General features: G+C 37.9%; 1 protein-coding gene across 2 annotated transcripts in view; it reads right to left on the reverse strand.

The window, feature by feature from the left end:
* Window positions 1-458: 458 nt before the first annotated feature.
* Window positions 459-22,750, reverse strand: part of LOC123311390 (netrin receptor UNC5C) — a 191,263-nt gene continuing 168,971 nt past the window's right edge. For both annotated transcript variants that reach the window (XM_044895293.1, XM_044895292.1), the window contains 5 exons: window positions 8,474-8,620; window positions 3,907-4,170; window positions 3,305-3,630; window positions 2,176-3,050; window positions 459-1,925 (listed from right to left, as the gene is read on the reverse strand). In XM_044895293.1, the coding sequence (XP_044751228.1) occupies window positions 1,649-1,925; window positions 2,176-3,050; window positions 3,305-3,630; window positions 3,907-4,170; window positions 8,474-8,620 (1,889 nt within the window). In that variant the 3' untranslated portion in view covers window positions 459-1,648. The remainder of the gene's footprint in view (window positions 1,926-2,175; window positions 3,051-3,304; window positions 3,631-3,906; window positions 4,171-8,473; window positions 8,621-22,750) is intronic.

The following is a 22,750-nucleotide window of genomic DNA, read 5'->3' on the forward strand; positions in this document are numbered from 1 at the left end:
GTGATTTTAGGGGGGTCTAACCCCTTGCTCATTTTTGACCAAAAAAATCGAGATTTTCGAAATCGAGTTTTTGTGCTAGGGTGGAAGCCTAGGCAACGCTGATTATATAATCGGAAATCCCAATTGTATCAGACGAATATAACAGGAGATATCGCAGATTGAAAAATTGCAATTTTTGAAAAATGACGTTTCCAAGATGAAAACCTAAATGAAAGGAGATATGCTTTCGAAATTGCTGTCAACAGATTCAGCGTGTCCACGAGAAAAAACTTTTTCTTATTTTCGAGTCCACTTTGAAGGGCTCTCTGGAGTGCAATTCTCTATCGAATCATCAACCCACGATGGACTAACTACCCAAAAATATTGGTTTCAACATTCGCAACCTTCTTTGTTGTTGATATGTTAGTAAAAGATAAATTTGCCTCAGAAAAAAGGCACGGTATGAATGAAAATAACTCTAAAAATCGTAAATATATATTGACTATTTACATCGTTATATATTTTATATACGTACATAGTACATCATTTTAACGTTTAACTGCTTCTAATTACATGTGGGGTATCATTTGTACAAAACATCCTAAAATATCTAGAAAACTACTTTTGATTTCCGTATAAAACTCTAAATAGGTTAGTCGCTTTTATAAATTTAATGTACTAAGATCAATATCACTTCGGAAAGTCAACCTAAAACTGTCGTCTAAAATTTCATCATATCATGCTCTGCTAAGTTGAATTAATGTCTGGAATTAACCTTTCAGAAGAATTATACAAGTATACAATACACAATATTGTATACAATACATATAGTGATCGGGCAGAAAAAATAATTGAAGCTACGGGATTTCACAATATAGCTTGTCGGTTTTCCATGTTTATTATTTTGAGTTTTCTTTCATTATTGAGTATTTATATGAGGCTTTTCTCTTTTCATTGAGTATAAAGAATGTTTTATCGTTAACATTGCTGAAAAGTAAAAATTTAAGTACGAAATCGAAAATTTCAATTCAATTTGCATTGTGAATCAAAAATTATGTGAATTGGTAAAAAGTCAAACAAAGCGGATACTTTCCCAATAAAGCAAGGAATAGCTTGGGAATATTTCGGAAGATTCTCCTAGATTGAATTAAATAAATCGGATGTTTAAAATACCTGTCAAACTTATATTTGAGGCAGAGCTCTGACAAATTGCACAATTTCAAATTCATGGTCCTTAATTCTAAACTTTTATGGTACACATTAAAATATGCTCAAGTCTAACAAATACATTTCTGTAAAGTTATTCCAATTTTTTGCAACAATCAACAAATTTCCAACCATTCTCTGTCAAGAATTAAATTTCATATGAAATCATATCTTTCGTATGTGTATTCATATTATGAGAACTGCAATACAATTTCATAGAAAAAAAATAGGTGCAGTATTTTCAGCGAACCCAACGTTATTTTAGGATAGCGTTAAAAATAATCGATAAACGATAAACCAATTCATATGATTTTGGAATTAGGTATTCACATAGATAAGATATAATTCCAGTTAACTATTTGATGGGATACTTATTATATCAAACAAAACGAGATAATCAAACAGTGTTGAAATAAATTCTTTTCTAAGAAATGAACAATTTTAACGGAATAATAAAAAAAATTTACAACCAGTTAGGGCCTAGGCAACTATCTAGAATGTTGACTGCATCATATCTTTCCATATCGTTGAATATTTGTCGTAATTCACTCAGAGCGTTACTGTTCCTATTTCTTGCTTCCCAAAGATCTAGAATGCAGTCGGTTGGAGAAGGTTTTGTGGCGAAAAAGTTAATATATCTGTCTACTTGTAAGGCATGGGCTAGGAGTCTCCAATCGTTCGCTCTAGTGGTGGGTGTGTCCAGGACCTGACAAAGTTGTTTCCTGATTTGCTTAGATAACCTAGAAAAAAGAAACGAGGAATGAAAAACAGAACCAAATAAAGTCACATGGTCCAATTTCTATTCATGATTTCGAGTTATAACCAAGCATCGAATACTAAAAAAATATCAGCTGCTACAACTTCTCATTGCTCAGGTTTTGGGAGATGTATCCATGGAATTTGGATTGGTTTTCCTGCACTCATTTAAGTATCACGTTTCTGGCACTAGTGAGGAAAAAAATGTGTATAAATTTGTATAGTGTTATTTACCTAAATGTGAAATCATCACACGTTGAAACTCCCCTATCTGTTACAATCAAGTTCTTCGCCACCTTCTGGGTAGAGTCCTCGGCTGTCGAAAACTTGAAACTTTTGGTACTTTTCGGAGAATGCGCGAACTCCACCGATTTCTTAGAGTCATTAGACCGGCTTGTCTCACTTTGTATCGCAATTTTTGGCACTAATTCATTGTGGTACAACTTAATCGAGTTACTTTTCGCGTTGGGCAAGTCCATGTCTTCCCTGCATACAACGTCGAAATATTGGATGTGGTCGAAACCCTTCTGGTTGACCTTGATCATAAAACTAAGGTTTCTGTTCATTTCGTAAGCTTCAATGTTGAACGAACAGTGGAGGCTGTTGCTGTTGGATTGCCACAGATGTTTGAAGGGTATTTCTTGGTAGTTCGAAGACGATTTAGCTTTCCACCCTTCGCTGATGTTCTCCAGACTCAAGCACAGGTTGTTTCCGCCATCTTGGAAGGTGATAGTTTTAGGATTGTCTAATAAATAACCGCCTAGTCTCTTTTCTTGCCCGAAAACCGTTTCCATCGAACTGTCTGTGTCCTCTAGCACATACACACGCACACTGTAGTCTATGGATGTCTGTAAGCACAGTTTGGGGGCGAATATGGCAAGTTTGAGCTTCTTGATGGCCGCCCCGGTTGTCGATTGACCGACCAGCACGAACCTGGAGAGGCAGTCGGTGACGAGGAAGGCTACATCTTCATCTAATTGACAGAACACGGAGGTGTTGATGGTCTCGTGGCCAAGGGTGACTGCCGTCTGCCACTGGGAATCGCTGCAGTCACTCTGCAGAACCGAGATTGACCAGTTGTTCTTGGAAAGTTCGGCGCAATGCGGAACCTGAGAATAGAATCGAAAAGTTTATTCGATGCGATGATTACCAGGAAAACATTGATCTCTGATGCGCAAACCTTTAATTTCATATTATTGCAAATGCAAATGATTGCAAGATTAGTGGGTTGAAGGACACTTTTTCCCTAAACTAGAATCTCACAGTAATTATTTCTGGAGAAATTGACTCTATCATTTATTTTATTTCAAAGTGCAGTGCTGCCTGCAACTTCGAACTCATGAATATGCAAACTTATGCTCACCTTCAGAATAACAGCCTTATTCAGGGAGATATTAGGCCCGCAGGAAACGACCGGACTGAGCTGGGTCAAATTGTCTGCCAGTTTTGGCCTGAAACAGTCTTCGTTGAGGATAGAAAGGAATATCTCCTGTTTCCTGGACCTCGAAATGGCACCTTCTGGAACAGTTAGGCTCACACCAGATTCTGGAAGATTTAGAAAGGCTCCCGTATGGCCCACGGTGGCACTTGTATAGTTGCCGTTGGTGGCTGGGGTCACAGCGTATGCTGTCGGTAGGTTCGACATGGGAAGTGTCACTGAATCTGCAGCCACCTCGTAGGTTGAGTCAGCTGAAATGGAAAGTTCTATAACTTTCTTAATCCTTGAAAACAATTCACGACATTAGTTCAAGATGCTCCCAAATTTGGGCCTGATTTAGCTGTCGCAAAAATTGTGTTCATACTCCTAGTAGATGTCTATAAACACATCGACTCCTTCCTTCGCTTTGAAATTGGTAAATGGGAAACTACTATTCATATTCAGGATACTTCAAATTTCCCATGGAAACAGATCAATGAATGCAGTGTTTCTCACCCCCGTCGAAGAAATCCATATCTCATACTCACAATTATTCGTGAATCCACTGAGCTGACTCCTCTTGCCGCTAGATGATTCCAGCGTAGAGCTTGTCGCTGGCGACATCTGGATGTCGCTCCCTGATGCTAAATGGGGAACATCGTAGTGGTGTTCGGAAACTGATCTAGTAACCATTGCTGTTGAGGGGGTGGTGTACGAAGGGTATTCATAACAAGGCGGAACTGTTTGCGTCAGGTCTGGTTGAAGGCTCAATGACTTCTTATCGTGCTCAGGAAAAAACTCCGGATGATATTCTGAAACAATCATTGGAAGATTCTATTAACTTGGGATTCTGATAAGGGATTTCTTGATTTATAACACATTTTTCAAGGAGTGATCGAAATGAAAGGTTTTAGAGAAGGGTAATTCAAAAAAATTACGAGGATATCGTGTGATACTTCTTGTTTGCTCACTTGTATGTCATCTACCGATTTGGTATTATATTCTGACTGTTATATGAGTCTATCATTGTGATGCAAAATGGCGAACGCGCCGGTAGGTAGTACTGAATCTTTTACGCGATGCTTTCTTGAACGGTTCTTCATGGTTCTTCTCTTTCCTTATTTCTCAACGAAACTTTCAAGGAGCTCTTGAAAACTGAATTGGTGGAGAGGCCACTAGGCTTGAGACACTTAATAGAGGTCTTTGATAACTTACCGAGAAAATACTTAGGAGAAATGGCTTTCGTTTGACAGAAATTACCTATACATATATAGGCTGTGGAAATGAGATGATGACTGTAAGTTTATCTGGACGTCAATTGGTGGTCCCTTCATTAAAACATATTTCTATTTTCTCCCCAAATGAGAGTACCCTAAAAGCGTTTTTATCTGCCTGAAAGATTTCCCTTAGAGATTGGTGTCCATTATGTAATGATCTTCTTCCTTATCTATTTCAATAGATATTTGGTTCACACTCAAGGTGAATTCAAGAGATATACAGTCTGTTGAAAGCGAAAAAAAAACTTCATTTAACTCAATTTAGACGAAATGTTCAAGTTCAAATTCATTTGAGTTTGAACTGACAAAAAGTGAAAAGTAAGATTGAATTTTAGCATTTGAGAACGAAAAAATTGTAAGAACTACATAGTAAATTAGGTTCAATTTCAAACTTCTTTGATATCATATCACAAATTTATTTCCTCACGAGTTAGAAATTGTGTGATTAGGAGTCATAAACGACAGAGGTATAGCTAGTTGATAGCAATTAACTATTACATTGCAACCCTCCGAGATCATATCAACTTCCTCCCATTTAGTTCAAAGGAAACTGTTAATAATTTCTGACTTTATGAGGGCCATCCGAAAACCTGATACAACAAACACTATCGAATATCGTCTTCAACATATGTACCATCTTCAAGGAAAATATTAAAATGCCACCCCCTATTTCAGAATGTTATGACTCTTGCTATACGCACATGATACGCTCCTGTAATTCCAGTAGACTCAAAAATAGGAACAGTTTAAAAAGTCTCACCTCGTAAATTATTTCGGGTGTCGACTTGAAAGCTGCCTCTTAAAGTCAGTTTTATATACATATCAATCTATCAGGGCCGACCTCTACTGAGTTTGGAATTCAGCTTAATCCGTCTGGATGTTTATATTATTTATAAGAGCATATGTTCTGCTCTTGTTTTGAGTAAGAGACGTATTGAAGCTCTTTCACAAGTTTGGATTAAGGGATATCCAGGAAAAAGAAGCTACCGGAAGATTTATTTTGAAATGGACATTTATCTATTGAGTAATTTAAAAAGATAAATTTTGAAAGCAATGACACTGAAAAGAAAGGTGAACTTTTCCTGACAATTTTATACCTCTCTGTTTTTTTTCAATTGATTGAGCCATTCTTGGTGAATGTAATTTTTTAAGAAGTGAATAAATTCATAAGTCTGATCTGAGATTAAACTTATTCTTATCGTAAGTTTTCATAACAATTTTTAGTATCTTTATCTTGCACTTCCTTTGTCACTAGTTCAAAAAATCCCTATCATATACCAAAATGGATGTTTTGTGAATTCGACTTTTCTGTAGGTATGATGAAAACAGCAAATATTGTCAAAATGAACGGTTCGGCGCATCTTTCATTTTAAATTTCAAAAATTGCGGCATCCGGCAGTCCCCTACAGGCCAATAACCCTTATCTGAGTGTAGTAATTGAAAAGCATTTTTAAGGCCGAAGTTGCTTAGAGGGATTTGCTTTATCGTAGATGCACATCGATTAAGTGGGATGTTCTAGCAAGTAAAATCATTTAGATATGCATTGGAAGGCCAGGGGATTACACTGCCTGTTTCTTCAATTACTATACTACGTAGTAGTCCGGCAAAAAGCAGACTTATAAAGACAGAGGACGCTGGCATAAGATCTTATCATTTTAATGAGAAATGCAAATGGAAAATGATAATCGCAGAAACATGAATTTCCATTAGAGGAGTTCGCTTCTTGAATGGTCAGTAATCGATTATGTGTGTTTTTGTTCAGCCTACCTCTCCTGAGATTTCATATTCAATTATGGAATTAATCATTTCATATATAGATTGCAATGAATCAGTTTTTTGTTTTTATATCGATTCATGCTCTAAGCTTGTAAAAATCTGAGGTAGGAACAACTTCATCATTAGGCGATTAACTATTCAAGACTTGACTTTAACTACTGAAAAATATCATAAACTTAAGCGTGAAAACCAAATCTGTAATTGCAAAATCTAGTTCTTAGTTCTATCACTATCAAACGTGTTTGGGATATAAACAGAGTAATTGACTGGATAATCCCATAAACCATCAAAAATAGGCTATTTAATACTCGTCAAAGAATTTCTGAAGAAGCAATTTCCAGCATATCTTCAACATTTTACCAAGAGAAAATGTGATAAATTTTACAGTCTGATGAAAATGTAGTATTTATAAATTGCGGTAAATTTCACCTACTTTTCCGTTTCTTTTTGAGCACAATACAGTGGGTTACAGCATCATTAGAAAATTTCTATTAATTTTCAGATGTTCAGTTCTTTGTCTTTAGGTTCCAAGTGGAGAATTTGAGAAAATTATTTAAAGCAACATAGTTTGCATATTTGTTAGTATTGAAAAATTTGATAATTTTGAAGTGAAAATCATCAAATGAAGTGACCGGAGGTCAGTGTAATGTTTCCTTATTCATTCATTTTCCATAAAAAAAATTGTAATGATATTCAGGGGGGAACAAACTGATAAAAAACGCCCTGGGAGGTTTTCTGCAAAATCAATCTTATCTAGAAAACCGGAGCTCCTGGCCACTGACATAAACCAGCGCTGTTCCTTAATGGTCTGGCGAATCAACAAGTTGTTGCCGAGATAAGAAATCTTCCGATTTGCATATATTACATTAATATCATCCTCGGGGACTAATTTCAGCTACGCTGTCTCAATACCAGTGGAGATTCTCTCGATTTAAAGCGAAGAGCTTCTCTGGGTCCTGTTGGTTTATTTAAAAATCCTTGGGAAGAGTCGATTTATGTTCTGATTTTGAAGCCTACTTTTTCTATACAGATGAGGCTTGCTTCCAGATTTGTTTCAGTTGGAAAATGATGGATTACACGATTTACATCACGTTTGAGCTAGAATTTATGTTTGGAACCTCATGAAAGTTATCTTATTCTGTCATTCTTACATTTCTCACTCGGTATTGTCTATTCAGAATTTTTTTCAAGAGCGAACTGTCGTTGGAAAGAAGGCATCCAATTATCAACTTCTGCATCTGGTTCTTTTGTAGATTCTTCGACTGAGATAGTATTCATGGTCTTAATGGATTCTTGGGTTAAGGTAATATGAAAGAAAGTTTTAATTATCACCTTCACTCTTTGCACAGTGAAAGGCTGGTTAATTAATGAGGGTAAATGATTAAATTACTGAACAGTATCTCCACGGAAATAGCAAACCTGAGGAATTTTTGAATGGAAATGTGAATATTTGGAAATTTTGATGAAAAAATCTCTTATTTCGTTTCATTATTCATTCTTATGAGTCTATGTCTGGAAAGCCACGACGACATAACAAAGGGCGTTAATTGCAATGATCCTTTATTGATTCCCAGCGCCTCCTCAGAATGAACCTTTTGTAGAAGCTGGCTTCAAATGACAGGCGTATTCCGAGTTCCATTAACGTCAGACGAATCAAGCTATTGAAGCAACAATGACAACTAGGAGTTAACTACGCGATGTCATACTTGTCATACAATTTGATATGACATGGAGAGCCCTTGCTGTGTATCAACCATACTTAAGTAATTCAATTTTCATCAGCTTAGGGTCGCTATCAAAGCTGAAGGGTTATTCGACTCAATGTGTTACTACATAACGTGGTTTGCCTATTTATTATTCCCTTTGGATATCAACTGTTTTGGAATTGTAAACCAATATTCTCATGTTTTTTTAGTTCTATGCAAATGTCCACTATAGGGGTGATGATATTGATACACAACTACTCAAAGTACCAAATTTTCTTACAAATTTATTGATCACACTTTATAATTTACATCTGTTGGCTTCATAAAGACAATCTCTCGGTATATTGGACACTCACCGTTCGATGCCATATTGTAAAGGCTCTGATGTTGATCCTTTTTCCTGTAGACCCTCACGAGGAAGTAGGAAAGCAGCAGAACAATGAATATGGCGACCATAAGTCCGATGTAGAGTATTATATCGTATTGGGTGCTCTCCAAATTCGCTGGAATAAAAATAAAAGTTAAATTGTTGTGAACAACTATGTTCTCAGCAAAAAAATGATCAGGGTATCAATATTGAGGTTTTATGACAATTAAATCTCACAACTTTACGTGGCCATAAAAGTATTTGATGTGGCAATAAGAGATTACAGTTTTTTTTGCAAGTTGAAACCTTTAAGGATGGAGGTATTTATACAATTAAATATGTCAAACATGATATGTTGCTTCAGAATTGATAACCCATTGAATGGGAGGCAATGAATTAAGTATACAAAAACATCAGTAAATACATCTTCATGAAGAACGTTAGATCTTTTTTTATGCCTTTTTGAATTGAGTTGGTGAATGACGTAGATAAATATTCCTTCCGGAATTCAATAATAAAATCTGCGCAGGGTATTCTAATAAATAATGAAGCATCAAAAAATGTTTTATTGGAAATATTAATTCGGTAAGTGTCTATTTCCGTATTTCTTGAAATTCATTCAATGTTCGCTGTGACCGTCCACCTCATAGAATCCTACCGAAGTAGGGGAAGATCGCCTCCATTAATTAATTCAGACCCCTATTGATGAAACGTGGCCGCGCCATTTTGAGAACGAATGCCGCGAAATCCCCAATTTGATATTCTAATCGAAATAAATGATGTCATCAAGCGGCAGGATTCCCAGGATCCCCTGTCCTTCGACCCGGGCATTTGTGCCGTTTAACCCCGAAATCCTAGTCGGCCTGCGTCCTTTCGCCTTCATTTGTTTGTGTACTTTCCCATAACTCGGCGCCTGTGATGACGGGCGGTCAACCGGAAGTAATATGACCGCAGGGTGCCTCCTAACGCAAACACAGATAGGAATTCGTGAGAGCCACGTACTCTAAATTTCCTTACGTTGCCAGATATTTACGGTAAATATTGACTGCGTCAGCGAAATTTCATGAAAACACCATCCCTATTTTGTTTGAGGGCTCTGGGGCCTCTCTCTGTCTGAAAAACGGAACGGGCTGGAAAAGTCACAAAGGGGCAGAGGGTCTGATTGAAATTTAATCAAAGTGGCACGCAAGAATACTCGTTCGTTTGGGGGTTGGAGGACGCAGTGAGGAGTGAAATTCATCGGATCTGAGATGATTCTGTGAAACCCAGATAGCTGCATATTACGATTTTTTGGGTATTCATGAAAGACCATACGGAGAGCTCTGGAAAAAATTGCAGAGCAAATTGCCCCATTCGTTCGTTCAAGTTCAGAGGCGTTTGGTTTCCTGGTCGAGAAAGACAAGTATTAGGACATTAAATTCGTGGACTTCTTCCTATAACGTTGTCTGATTATTGCAGAATACGAAATATAACAAAATTCCTCTCAAGATATTTTCACCAGGTTAACACATTTATGAGGGTATACTATTTGATTCACAATGACGCCATTAGAGTTTCCCAAGTGATGAAAACTTGAATTTCCTTTTCTCTGACAAGTTTCAGGTAACCCCTAAGAAATTAGTTCAAATGCGCCTTTTGAACTAGAGTAGAGTTAAAATTGAAGTCAAGTTCTCTCTGATGAAAAAAGAGTCCAAATAATCACACAATCACCAGTTTCAATACATTAACGAATAAAAAAATGCTATCTTTTGAACGTCCCCAATAACCACAGTTTTTCCAATACTTATACATCTTCCATCAAACAATTTGACTAATGAGCCTTTCAGATGATAATACATATACTCCATTCACACTTATTAGCAGTTGGTTGGCCATGAGATAATTTTCTTAAGTTTTTGTAACTAGAACGGAGTAAGGTTGGCACTCATGAAATGTCGTTAATGTCATAACGCCGTTGCCACAACTTATATCAATTTTTATTACGAAAATGCCGAAAGTGATTGAAAAAGGAGACAGGGTTTCAGGAAGTGCTATTTAGAATTCAGGTCCGCTCATTCAAATAGTTATACCCTGATATTCTAAAATCCACAATACGTGGACGGTGGCGAACATATTCAATGTAAGAGAATTTATATAATGTTTCATCTGAATCTAAACGACTTATATTTCAGCTGAATATTTCCACAATCAGAAAGATTGAGAATGAAGAGGATGACAAAGAATTTCCTTCTATTGGGAAACCCAAAAAAGTGGTGGCATTTGAGAATTCTATGTTTGAGTGCATTAATGCGAAAAGTTTACTACAGGATTTTCGATGAATGTTATAGTAGAATAAGTTCCCGAAAATTGATTTTTCTCTTGTTCATTTGACTTGTGAATGTCTTAAGGTACCAATAAATACATAGAAATTATTATTATTATATCAATGTACTAAGATGAACAGCCACAAATACGCATCAGTTGTCCTGTTAATTGTTTATTCATGTGAAATTTTTGTTCAAAGGTGAAGTTCATCTTGAGTTGAAACTTCCTTTAATTCCTTTTACTTATATTGATGCAAGATGATTTTTGTTGAAGAATTTAACATTCTTGTAATTATGCGTAAATTCCTTCGGGAGATACCCATTCCCAACCACTGCATCATCTGTATTTCATCTTCGGTTTAATATTTTTGAAATCTACAACTGATTTAACGTATTGAAACTTTAGCCGAAGAAGATAACGAACATTAACTCTCCTCAAGCTAGTGCATATTATGATATTATACTGATCTCTTGTATTTTCCATGCAAATAACTGGATTTGGTATGCCTTTAATCAGTTTGTATAAACTTCAATTATGTTCATCACATATTTTCCGAAGAGATTCGACATTCTGATAAAAAACGTAATTACAGAAACTTCTACGTAGAACGGGCAACATAGCGTTGATTTAAAACCCAAAAATGTTTTGACAAGCGTCATAACCCCACTTTTTTGTACTATACAGAGTGAAATGTGTCAAATTTCCATGGCCAACCGACTGCTAAAATAAAAGTGAATGGAGTATAGTTATTTCGTACGTTTTCATTTTATGATCCACATAAACAAACACCGTGAAAAAGAGGCGGAAAAAACGATCCATCATTTTTCACCTTCCGGTTGACAGATGGGCGCCGTTAGGGGTCGAGTGACACTTCATCTCCGCGCCCAAACTTCCCAAGGATATAATATTTTCATAACACCTGAAAGCAATAACAAATCTCTCCTTCTTCCCGTCCGGAATACTAAACAGCCGCGCGAGGCCCAGAAAGACATCTCGAAACGGAAGCTTTCCTCCCCATCAGGCTAGAATAACACCGCGGTAATTCGCGGGAAATCTTCGGGATGTCACTTACGGGGGCTGCGAGAGCCTGACTTACGCCCGTCGCCCCCCAGACGTCCCCCGGGATATGATATCCTTAGCATTCATTCCGTTTTAATATTGGATCACGTTTTGTCATTAGCGGGGAATCCCCGGGAAAATTCGCCGGTAAATCGGGCGCTTATCGAATTTCTCCGAGGAGGAAACTTCAGACTTGACGGGTAGAGTGGGGCGGATTTGATTTTCGGCTTTTTTCCGGGTCGTGGGAATCTCTTCTCCAATTTTCCACCGATTGACATCCAAAAAGCTTCTACTTTGTGGATGTCTCCAGTAGCTTGATTCTCTATAATGAAGATTTTGAGAGAGGGTGTTTTGTAAGGATGCAGTTCTGTCCATTTCGCATCCGCTTCCCCTCCTCTAAACAGAATGAGTTTTTTTGACTCGTACAAATATTTCAACAGTAGATTCTAGAGAACCGAAGAAACCTTTCTTTCCTATAGATATGCGTGTCTGTATTCGTATTTTTGGATCTCAAAAACCAAGATATTGAAAAAAAAACATTCTGAAAATAGGATCCGATTTCATCACAATGGTAGCTTCAAAAATACCAGAAGGGTATGTGGAACAGTGAAACTGCTACATAAGCTGCTGGAAACGAACTCTTTTTTTTGCCGGATAACTGAATCAGGCCGATCGATCGCGCCACCGTAAATGTAGCGAAAAAACTCGGAACTCAATCCAATTAACGGGAAAATACCTCCGTGAACCTGAGGGTTTGATTATGGTGAGTGGAAAGGATCCATTTCTAGGCACGTCCAATTCGATTTTAGCGAGTGCAGCAGAAGGAACTAATTTTGCCCGGAATTACCGCTCCTGATTACGACCATCACCATTACCCTACGCTGGTAGTATGTCTGAGTCGGAGGATTGGATAGATTGACGATTGATTGAATTTTTCAGAGGAGGCTGACAGACCAGACAGTACAATAAAAGAATTCGAATATAGCTACTCAACGATTACTCATAAACATGTTGCAGCAATTTTAATCTCACACGAATACTCTTAATTTCACTACTTATAATACGAAATACCTGAAGAACTCGTTTTGAAGGGAAGGACTGTGAGCAGCACTCAAAGTAGTTGATGGATTTTGTAATTATCATCGAGATAATTGCTATTTTCAAGAAAGATGAGCGGTCCGGAAATAGAGCCTTGTGGAAACCCAACAGGAGAACTCATTACAATGGAAATTAGCCAACAGCTGACCGGGAGACATCTTTCGTTCGCCACGAAGAAATACCTTTCATTTCCCGCATGCACTTCCTTGCACGAAAATATACCAACACCTCTTGAATAATTAGAGTAATTAGTCCTCCCACCTAAAAATGTGAGTAATTCCCGTCCGAAAGAAGGTGCATAAATTTAGAAGTCATTTGTAACAATACGTCATTTCCTCGAATTAAGCATCCGGTCCAAATATACACGCCATCGCAGTCGGATAAATGAGCAACATGACAATTTGACATATTCCAACACACAGGGCAACGGTTTAGAATTGAGAGAGGTCGTTTATACTACTTCATTCACTTATCTGTTTACATAACATTCGGATATGGCGACGCACACAGAGCTTGCCTGAAGGGCCTGATAAATCTTTGATGTTTCAAATTCCGTGCAGTTTCGAAATTGATTTCGAGGAGGCTGCCTCCCGCGATCTATTCACGTCGATTTTATCAAAGATCCGAAGAATGAACTACTTTTATTAAGGAACAACCTCAGCTGCAAGTTATGAGAAAGGGCATGTAATATTACTATGTGAATATCGGTTGCATTTTTCGTTGAAAATTTGAAAAAATCGCATTAGAAATATTAGAAATGGAAAGACAACCAATTTTAATATGTTTCTCTTGAGTAAAAAGGTGGAAAACTTATTCCTGAATTCCTGTCTTAAAAAATTTTGATTTTTCAGAGGGTGGAAATGATGAAAGGAAACCCCCCTCGTACACCAGTGGAAAAAAATGATAAAAACGCCAAAATCTATCATTAAACAAACACTGAATTATCGACTAACTCAACGCGAACCACAACATTAGGATACCAATTATTTCTGTTTCAAAATCCGCTGAACGTCAAAGCGAATGCAGCTGGTAAACGTCACAATGAGACGAGCTCTGTACGTGGAGTTTTATCTCTAACGAACTCTCGCCCCAATTAAGCACCAATCAGAGGGAAAAAACGGGAGAGCGTATTATCGGGACGCCACAGGATCAGGGGATTAAGAACTGTGTAGACTGTGTACAAAACGCAATTAGAGGACCACCCCTAGAGAGTGCAGTGCAACGTCAGGAGCAGTTATGCGACACCGCTGGAAACACTGGAAACGAGGTGTCACTTCATCCGAGGTCGCTTCAAACACGAGGGTGTAACACTATACAGTTTGTGTAGACAGCATCTAGAAATCTAGACGAATGCCTCCTTGGTTCTCATGATTCAAATGAAACTTTGGGGGTCCCCAATACGAGGATGTAGTTAGCCTAGACCAGTTTCATGAATAAAAAAAAAATATTGCGTTACCATAGCAACGAACAATAACTCATTAGAGGTGTAAGTGTGAAGTTTGAGGTCAAAAAAGTAAATCAGAGTTAAGCAATAAATTGAAAGAAAGAAGATGTCCATCGAGATTGTGAAAATCGAAAAATTGGAGTATCTAGCCATCATCAAGTACCTGTATTTAAAAGGGTTAAGAGGTAAGCAGATTTAAGATATGCCTTGGTGATCAATGTCCTTCGTATGCGACCGTGAAAAATTGGACTGCAAGCTTCAAAAGAGGTAAATTTGACATTGAAGATGACGACCGATCGGGAAGGTCAGTTTCTGTGTCAGACCTCGAAAATATCGATGCAGTTCATGACATGATTGTATCAGACCGTCGAATTGGGCTAAAACGGATATCTGAAACACTGAATATTCCATACGAACGCGTTCATTATAGTTCACGTCAATTTGGACATGAAAATAATTGCTGCAAAATGGATCCTCAAATGTTCGAATGTTGACCAAAAGCGTGCAAGGGTAGAAGCAACGCGTTCGATCTGTGCTCGATTTGAAAACGACTTCTTAAACCGAATTATTACTATGAATGAGTCTTGGGTACATTTCTACGATCCAGAAACAAAGCAACAATCGATGGAATGGCGACACTCTAGTCCTCCAAGACCTAAGAAGTTTCGCGTCCAAAAATCTGCTGGAAAAGTTCTTCCTTCAGTTTTTTGGGATTGCCATGGAGTAATCATGATTGATATTTTGTGTAAGGGTAGAACAATAACCGGAGATTACTATTCGACATTACTGACCACTCTACGGTAAAAAATTAAAGAGACAAGACGCGCAAAGTTATCTAAAGACGCATAAACGTACGAGATATACTGTGCGATTCCTTGATGCGAATCAATCGATTGTTCCCCATCAAATGTATCCAACGCTCGTCTTCTATCCGATTATCAATTCGAAGCATGCATGCCAAGAGTGCATGGGAGGAACGGGAGGAAGTGAATAATTCAGGTGCATAATAGACCTAGGCTGGCCCGTTGTTCTATGGCGCCAGCCAAGTATAAAGCGGACCTGCAGCAAGAGGCTATTCATTTGCATGTTTAGAGCACGACCGGAGCTGGCTGAATGGGAAATGATTATTGTTCATAAAATATTGTGAAAACAGTTTCGGGCGACGTGTGCACCTCCGTTTATAATGGTCATTAATCTAATTATGGATCATTTGAATGGTCTTGATGATTTACTCGAATCGTGCTCATGGGAGACTTTCAGCGTCGAGGAGCAGATGTTATGGGGTGTTGTAGGGGCATATGGCGCTCTTATTCTTTGCGGTGGGTAGTCCGCGTATCCAGAAAACATCCCAGGTGGTTGGATGCTTTTGTCTCATGAAAGATGATCATTTTGAGAATTTTCAACGAATAAACTCGAAGGAAGTTGTTTTAAATGAACTCTTGAATCTTGGTAGGAAGTTTAGAAAAATAGCCACAAGTTGAATTGTAGATATACCTTTAAATTGGAGATCCTCTTTTTCCAGAGTTTCAAAGACAAGTAAAACAAGAAGAATTCCTCTTCCTTCTCATTTCTATAATACAATATTCCCAATATAACTGACAGCATCATGCATTGGCCAGTGATGTAGATTTTCGGAATTATCTTCTGCGTGTTTACGAGGCTTCATATTCTGATAATCCTACAATAAGATATCGTTCTTCTTCTAAACCCTCCAGAATTCGTGTTCCAATTTGTTCACAGTCTCGCATCATTTACAAACAAGAAACGCGGGAAGATAAAACGGTTAGACCAGACAGTCGCGCACCCCTTTGATCTTCTTGCGAGGACAGTCACAGTCGCGCCAAATGCATCGCGAACAAACGCGAGAACTCGGAAAAATTACAGATGAAATTCCAACGATGGACGTCGCCAGCTTTGCCCCTTTACACACCTGTCTATAAATAAAGCGGGATAAATATATTAACATTAGCAGTTCGAACGTCACTAAACCGCGTGTCCAACCGTAAATACTCCTGTCATAATAAAAAGGATAACGCGAATTTAACGGCTGGTAAATGGGCCCCGTAGTGTCCTTTTCAAAGACCGGGACAAAGGTGTAAAACGCAGAAACACCCGCTATAAATTGAATATCGTACGTTCGTGCGCGACCATTATGCGTTTGATGCGAATCCGATTTTTTTCGAATTTGGACTTCAAGGATGTCGGGCCCATCGGATGTCATGCAACGTCGAGTTGTTTATGCTGCCCTGTATCGTAAAAACACTTTGTACAGACGGACGTGTCGCGTTTTTCGTGCAATATTCACGATAAATTCGTTGATTTTATGTCAAAGCACGTCCTAGCTGAAGGTGTTTTACTTTGAAGACTCGCGTGAGTAAAATGCCAGAAGAAAATTCAATTCATTACTCTGGAATGTTTATTTCGAATGAGTTCTATGAGTCTGTCACTTTTTTCTCATTTTGTCCAACTAAAATCTTTCATGCTAAGATTGTTTGACATGCTCATGAGTGAAATTAATGCGTTGTAGTAGCTGAATTCCACTGGTATACGAAGATATATCGAAAAATTCTCAGCCTACTATAGAACCAAACAAAATTTCAATGTCAAAATATTTTATTACTCAACATATTCTCCTCTTAATTGGATACATTTATTGCAGCAAACCTGCAAAGTCTCTAGACCTTTCAAAAAAAATGTTTCTTCTTGCTCTGCAAACCAGACCTCCACAGCTTTTATTAACTCTACGTTGGAAGAAAATTTACGACCTTTTAAAATTTTTTTCAGTTGAGGAAAGAGATGATAGTCGGATAGAGCCAAATCTGGTGAATAAGGGGGGTGTTCTAGTAATTCTAACCCTAAATCACGAATGTTTTGCATGGCAACATGAGATTTGTAACCAGGGGCGTTGTCCTGCAAAAACGAAACGCCTTTGGATAGCTTTCCGCGTCTTTTCTCTTTAATTTTTTCCTGTAGAGTGGTCAGTAATGTCGAATAGTAATCTCCAGTTATTGTTCTACCCTTATCCAAAAAATCAATAATGATTACTCCATGGCAATCCCAAAAAACTGAAGCAAAAACTTTTCCAGCAGATTTTTGGACACGAAACTTCTTAGGTCTTGGAGAACCAGAGTGTCGCCATTCCATCGATTGTTGCTTCGTTTCTGGATCGTAGAAATGTACCCTAGTCTCATCCATAGTAACAATTCGGTTTAAGAAGTCTACATCGTTTTCAAATCGAGCACAGATCGAACTCGATGCTTCTACCCTTGCACACTTTTGGTCAACATTCAAACATTTGGGGATCCATTTTGCAGCAATTTTTCTCATGTCCAAATTGACGTGAACTATATGATGAACGCGTTCGTATGAAATATTCGGTGCTTCAGATATCCGTTTAAGCCCAATTCGACGGTTTGATAAAATCATGTCATGAACTGCATCGATATTTCCGGGAACTGACACAGAAACTGGCCTTCAATTCAATAATTCAAAATTTTTGTATGCATGGAACTGCTCTAGGCTAACTAGATATAAGTATATCCTGCTTCGAATATCTAGAAGGGCTAGATATTACTGTACTCTTGTAGTATCTAAAGCTTCCGGACTTTGGAACCCTTTGCCACCGTGGATGCTTTGACCTCCAGAACTCAAAAGCCATATTAAAAAACTTTCTCTTTCTACATTCCATTGATCCACGATACTCCTTTTATTCAGGTGTAACCTTCGAGGAATATATTATAGTTTGAAAAAAGTCAAATTTACAGTTCAGCTTCTCTGAGTCAACCACTTTGCGTGGACTGATAAACAAGCAGCACATACTGCAGTATTTGGAATGCGAAAAAAAATTGTTTCAATGGCGGCGCCGATACATCCGGAAAAGCCCAGTTGGCGGCAATATTCGCGAACAAACAAAACACGAAAAGAGCGGTAAATCCCACTTCAAATTGAAACGAAATATCCAGTCGGCGCTCCGCTAATAGACCCATATTGAATCGGCCACATATTTATACCGCCGAAATGCATCGGACGTACAGAATGCAGATGGTCCGGATCGCACAGTATTTCAACGAGGGGGGGAAATTCCGCGAAAAACCGACGCTACGTGTTTTGGAAAAATTCCAAACTGCGGCTAGTGTATTTACGATCGAGATTCCTACTGGCAGATCGGGGGAGGGAAAAATTGCATTCTTAACATTATACGTTCGTTGAAAATAAAATTGCAGTCCAACGACCGGTCGGCTCGAGTACGCTCTTAGGAAAATTAAAGTGGCCCAGGACGATTATTATCTTTCTTACGGACGGACGGACAGGCCACTCGTAAAACTGTCGTTCGGCGCAGAGGTCCAGACAAGTCAGCTTTTCCAACAAGGATCGGGTTTTTTTCTTCTCGGAGAACGCCTTCCACTTCTCCTATACCAGACGTTCTTATTGTGCTGGACTGATACATTTTTACAAATGAAATGGGAAAGGGAGCTTTAGTCTTTCTGAGGAGTACATAAAGGGGCAATTAACTATACAGGGTGAGTCTTTGACTCGTACAAATACTTCAGCAGTAGATGCTTGAGGTCAAAAGAAATATTTTTTCCTATACCATTTTTTCCGATTCGGCTCTGATGAAAAGATATCGCCATTTTAAGTTTTCTTAATGGGCTGTGCCAACCCTGGAAAAACCTTGAGAATAACTAGCTGAATCTGTGACACTATATATCTGTGGATCTTCTCAACAGAGTTGCATTCAGCCAAAGTACCCAATTTTTCAAATTTCACAGATACTTTTCAATTTTTGAACATCGCATTACTCAAAAATGGCGCATTATACGAACAAATATGAGGAGTACATTTATTTTATAAAACGTTCAAATATTCCCTCCTTGTTCACGAACACCAACAAAAGGCACCCATAAAAAAATGGTAGGGAACTTAGATTCAAAAACATCAAGCTGCGGAAATCTAGGAAAACAGTCGGTTTGAGATCACATACTTACTTGGCGCCCTGTATAACCTACTTCCAACATCGTATAATAAAAACATCAAGAAATGGATTTCTGGCAGATCAAGATCATTCTGGTATACATTTATAAATAGAAACAAACAAAATTTTGTTAGAAGATAATTGCAGAATTGCAACTGTAGATGTTTAAACTCAGAATTTCTTTTGTTCTTTTTTGTTTTTTTTGCACACAGGGTTTAAAAAAGGGGAAAAAATTTATAAAATTGTTATTGCTTATGTCCACGTACAAGTGTAACTTTTGTGGAGACATAAATGTTTATTTCTCCTTCTATTGAGATGAATACTCCAAATTATTGTAAAAATTGTAATTGAAATAAACATTCAATAATTCAAATAATTATTATTATTATTATTATTCATTAGGTAGCATCCAACTTAATTTCAAGGGTTAGGTTCTTTGAATTTTTGGTATTTTTATGGTACGTAATGGTCATAATGAGAAAACTGGAAGACGTGGGTGATATCTTGTGTTCGAAAAAGATTCAACAAATAAAACCGTGTGAGAGAGAACTGAAAATAACATTTTTTCTTGGTTTTCCAACAGCCTGTTTCTTTCAAACCGTACCGATTCGGGAAAAATGGTAAAGAAGAAACGTGTTTCTTTTGACCTCAAGAATCTACTTTTAAAATATTTGTACGAGTCGAAGACTCCCTCTTTATAGTATGTCAAAAGTTTGAGAATGACTGCTCTAAAAAGGCTCATTACTGGAAATACTTAACCAAAATCTGATGTCGTTGACCAAGAAAAACCTAATTGGAGAAAACTATCTAGAAATCAACTCAAAAATCATCGAAAATCTACTGTTGAAATAATCGTACTCACCCTGCACACAAGAGTGTGTCAAAATGATAAAGAAATCATAAGATACCTATATCAATACGCAGGGGAACATAAATAAATAAACAGCTTTATATTTCTACAAGCAAAAACCCAGTTAATGAAAATTAACCTAACCTAACCTAACCTAATTGGAGAAAAATCTCTAGAAATCAACTCAAAAATCATCGAAAATCTACTGTTGAAATAATCGTACTCACCCTACACACAAGAGTGTGTCAAAATGATAAAGAAATCATAAGATACCTATATCAGTACGCAGGGGAACATAAATAAATAAACAGCTTTATATTTCTACAGGCAAAAACCCAGTTAATGAAAATTAACCTAACCTAACCTAACCTAATTGGAGAAAAATCTCTAGAAATCAACTCAAAAATCATCGAAAATCTACTGTTGAAATAATCGTACTCACCCTGCACACAAGATTGTGTCAAAATGATAAAGAAATCATAAGATACCTATATCAATACGCAGGGGAACATAAATAAATAAACAGCTTTATATTTCTACAGGCAAAAACCCAGTTAATGAAAATTTTACCTATTTTCATTTCTTAGTACACTTTGGTACATCAACTGCTCAAAAGATCTTCGAAAATATTCATGGTATACTTCGGATTCGACTGCTAATTCATGCTGGAACGACATTTCCTTTCCAAACCCATCCCCGACAAAAAATCAGGGGGTAATTCGAAGAACCATTCCAATTACCCCTGGCCTCCGAGCTGAGCGTTAAAAATTGATGACGTTTACTCCCGAATAGAACCAAAGCCACCGCTACCAAACAGCATCAGCATCACAATCGATCTGTTTGCATTTCGAATTGACCACCGAAGCCGGTGCCAGAAGTGCGCCACATCAATGCAACGCTGATTGATTCGCCCGAAACGTAGCCCAATTTCTAATTCATTACCTGCGCTGCAATCGATGCGAGATCTAACGTAATGTCAACGTATAATAGGTGATGATATTGTGGTCGGACGAGGGGCATTATCTTGCCGTAGCCATCTACGTGAACCGCCGTCGGTCCAACGTGTTCGATTAATGAACCCCATGGTCATGGCTGTACTATGAGCAGACTTTGCTGCTGATGCCGTATTATGGCGTGTTGGTGCTTGTAGTTGATCGATATCGCGAGCACCACTACATGTGCATGTGTCGAGAGGCGGTTTTCAATTTCCCGAACGGAGTATCTTCTCTCTACGAGAGAGATTATGAGAACAGAGCCATGGGAGGAGAACATCATAACATCATCTGCGATAATGGCATATCGAAAACCCCCGATATGATTAGCAGGGCCAAACTGAGTTACTCAACCATTCGGCAAGCATGATGAAAGAAATTCTCTATCAAATACTGTGAAAATTGGTTTTTCATTTACGAGTAGAATGAGATACCGGCGCATTCACCAATTTGCAACCGGTGGATGATTATTCTCTGCTGAGATACAGTAATTGGGAAAAACGTAAAAAATCCCAAGAAACTAGTATGGAATTCGAAAAATGGGCGAAATAATGAATGAATAATAATTATACGAACAAGGAATGCGTGAAATTTGCAATTCGCAGGATATTTTTCATGGCTCGAGTGTTCTTATTTTTTCTCAATTACGTCTTATTCGCTTGCATCGTTCCTCCTTGAAACTTGCAGCAGTCATCTTGTGTTCGCCTCAGCGGATATCGAACGGTTCAGGAAAATGCGCCATTCGCGATTAGATCTCGATTTAATCATGCTCCTTCTGGTTTGAAGTATGTTATTACTTGTTCAATAACGAACGGTTATCAATTTTCAATCAGTTTCTCACAATGGAGTCATTATAAGGAAGTTATAAATTCAATCTGAGATGGAATCCAAAGAGAAAATAGATTGGAAACTAGAATATGATATATTTTTTTATTCGTACTCCAGATACAAGGTGCGTCGTACACTTTTAATGTAAGAAACACCAAGTTCCATACGATATGTGAAAACTTTGAAGGACTGATTTTTTTCTCCAAATTTTGCAGAAACGACAAAACTAAAGAAGATCAAGAAGTTCGGTTGTGAAACACATAGTCTTTTTACATCTTTTTGAACCAACAGTGATTCACCAAAAAAAAGTTTCTTCTCCAGTCTTCATTATAGCTGTGGGTCAAAGACCTCCACTGTGATCTGCTTAACGCTAGTTGTTCCCAGTTATGATTGGCATTAACTGATTTTAGGGATTGATGCAGTACATCCTTGAACCGCCTCCTAGTTTCAGAGCTCCCTCTGTGAATTCGCCGTACAGAGCTATTTTGGCAATTTTGTGTCTTGCATCCTCAGAATGTGGCCGCTCCATCTGAGTCGTGCCCTCGTTACTTGAGTCTCAATTGTTATACAACTCGCGCGCTGCAAGACTTCTGCATATGAAACTTTGTGGAACCATCTGATGTGCATAATCTGTCTTAGATGACGTTGTTGCGTTTGTTCAAGCTGTTTAATGTGTCGCCTGTAGAGTGTCCAGCTTTCGCTTCCGTAAAGAAGCGTTG

This window comes from Coccinella septempunctata, chromosome 4, assembly GCF_907165205.1.
Source record: "Coccinella septempunctata chromosome 4, icCocSept1.1, whole genome shotgun sequence".
NCBI lineage: Eukaryota > Metazoa > Arthropoda > Insecta > Coleoptera > Coccinellidae > Coccinella > Coccinella septempunctata.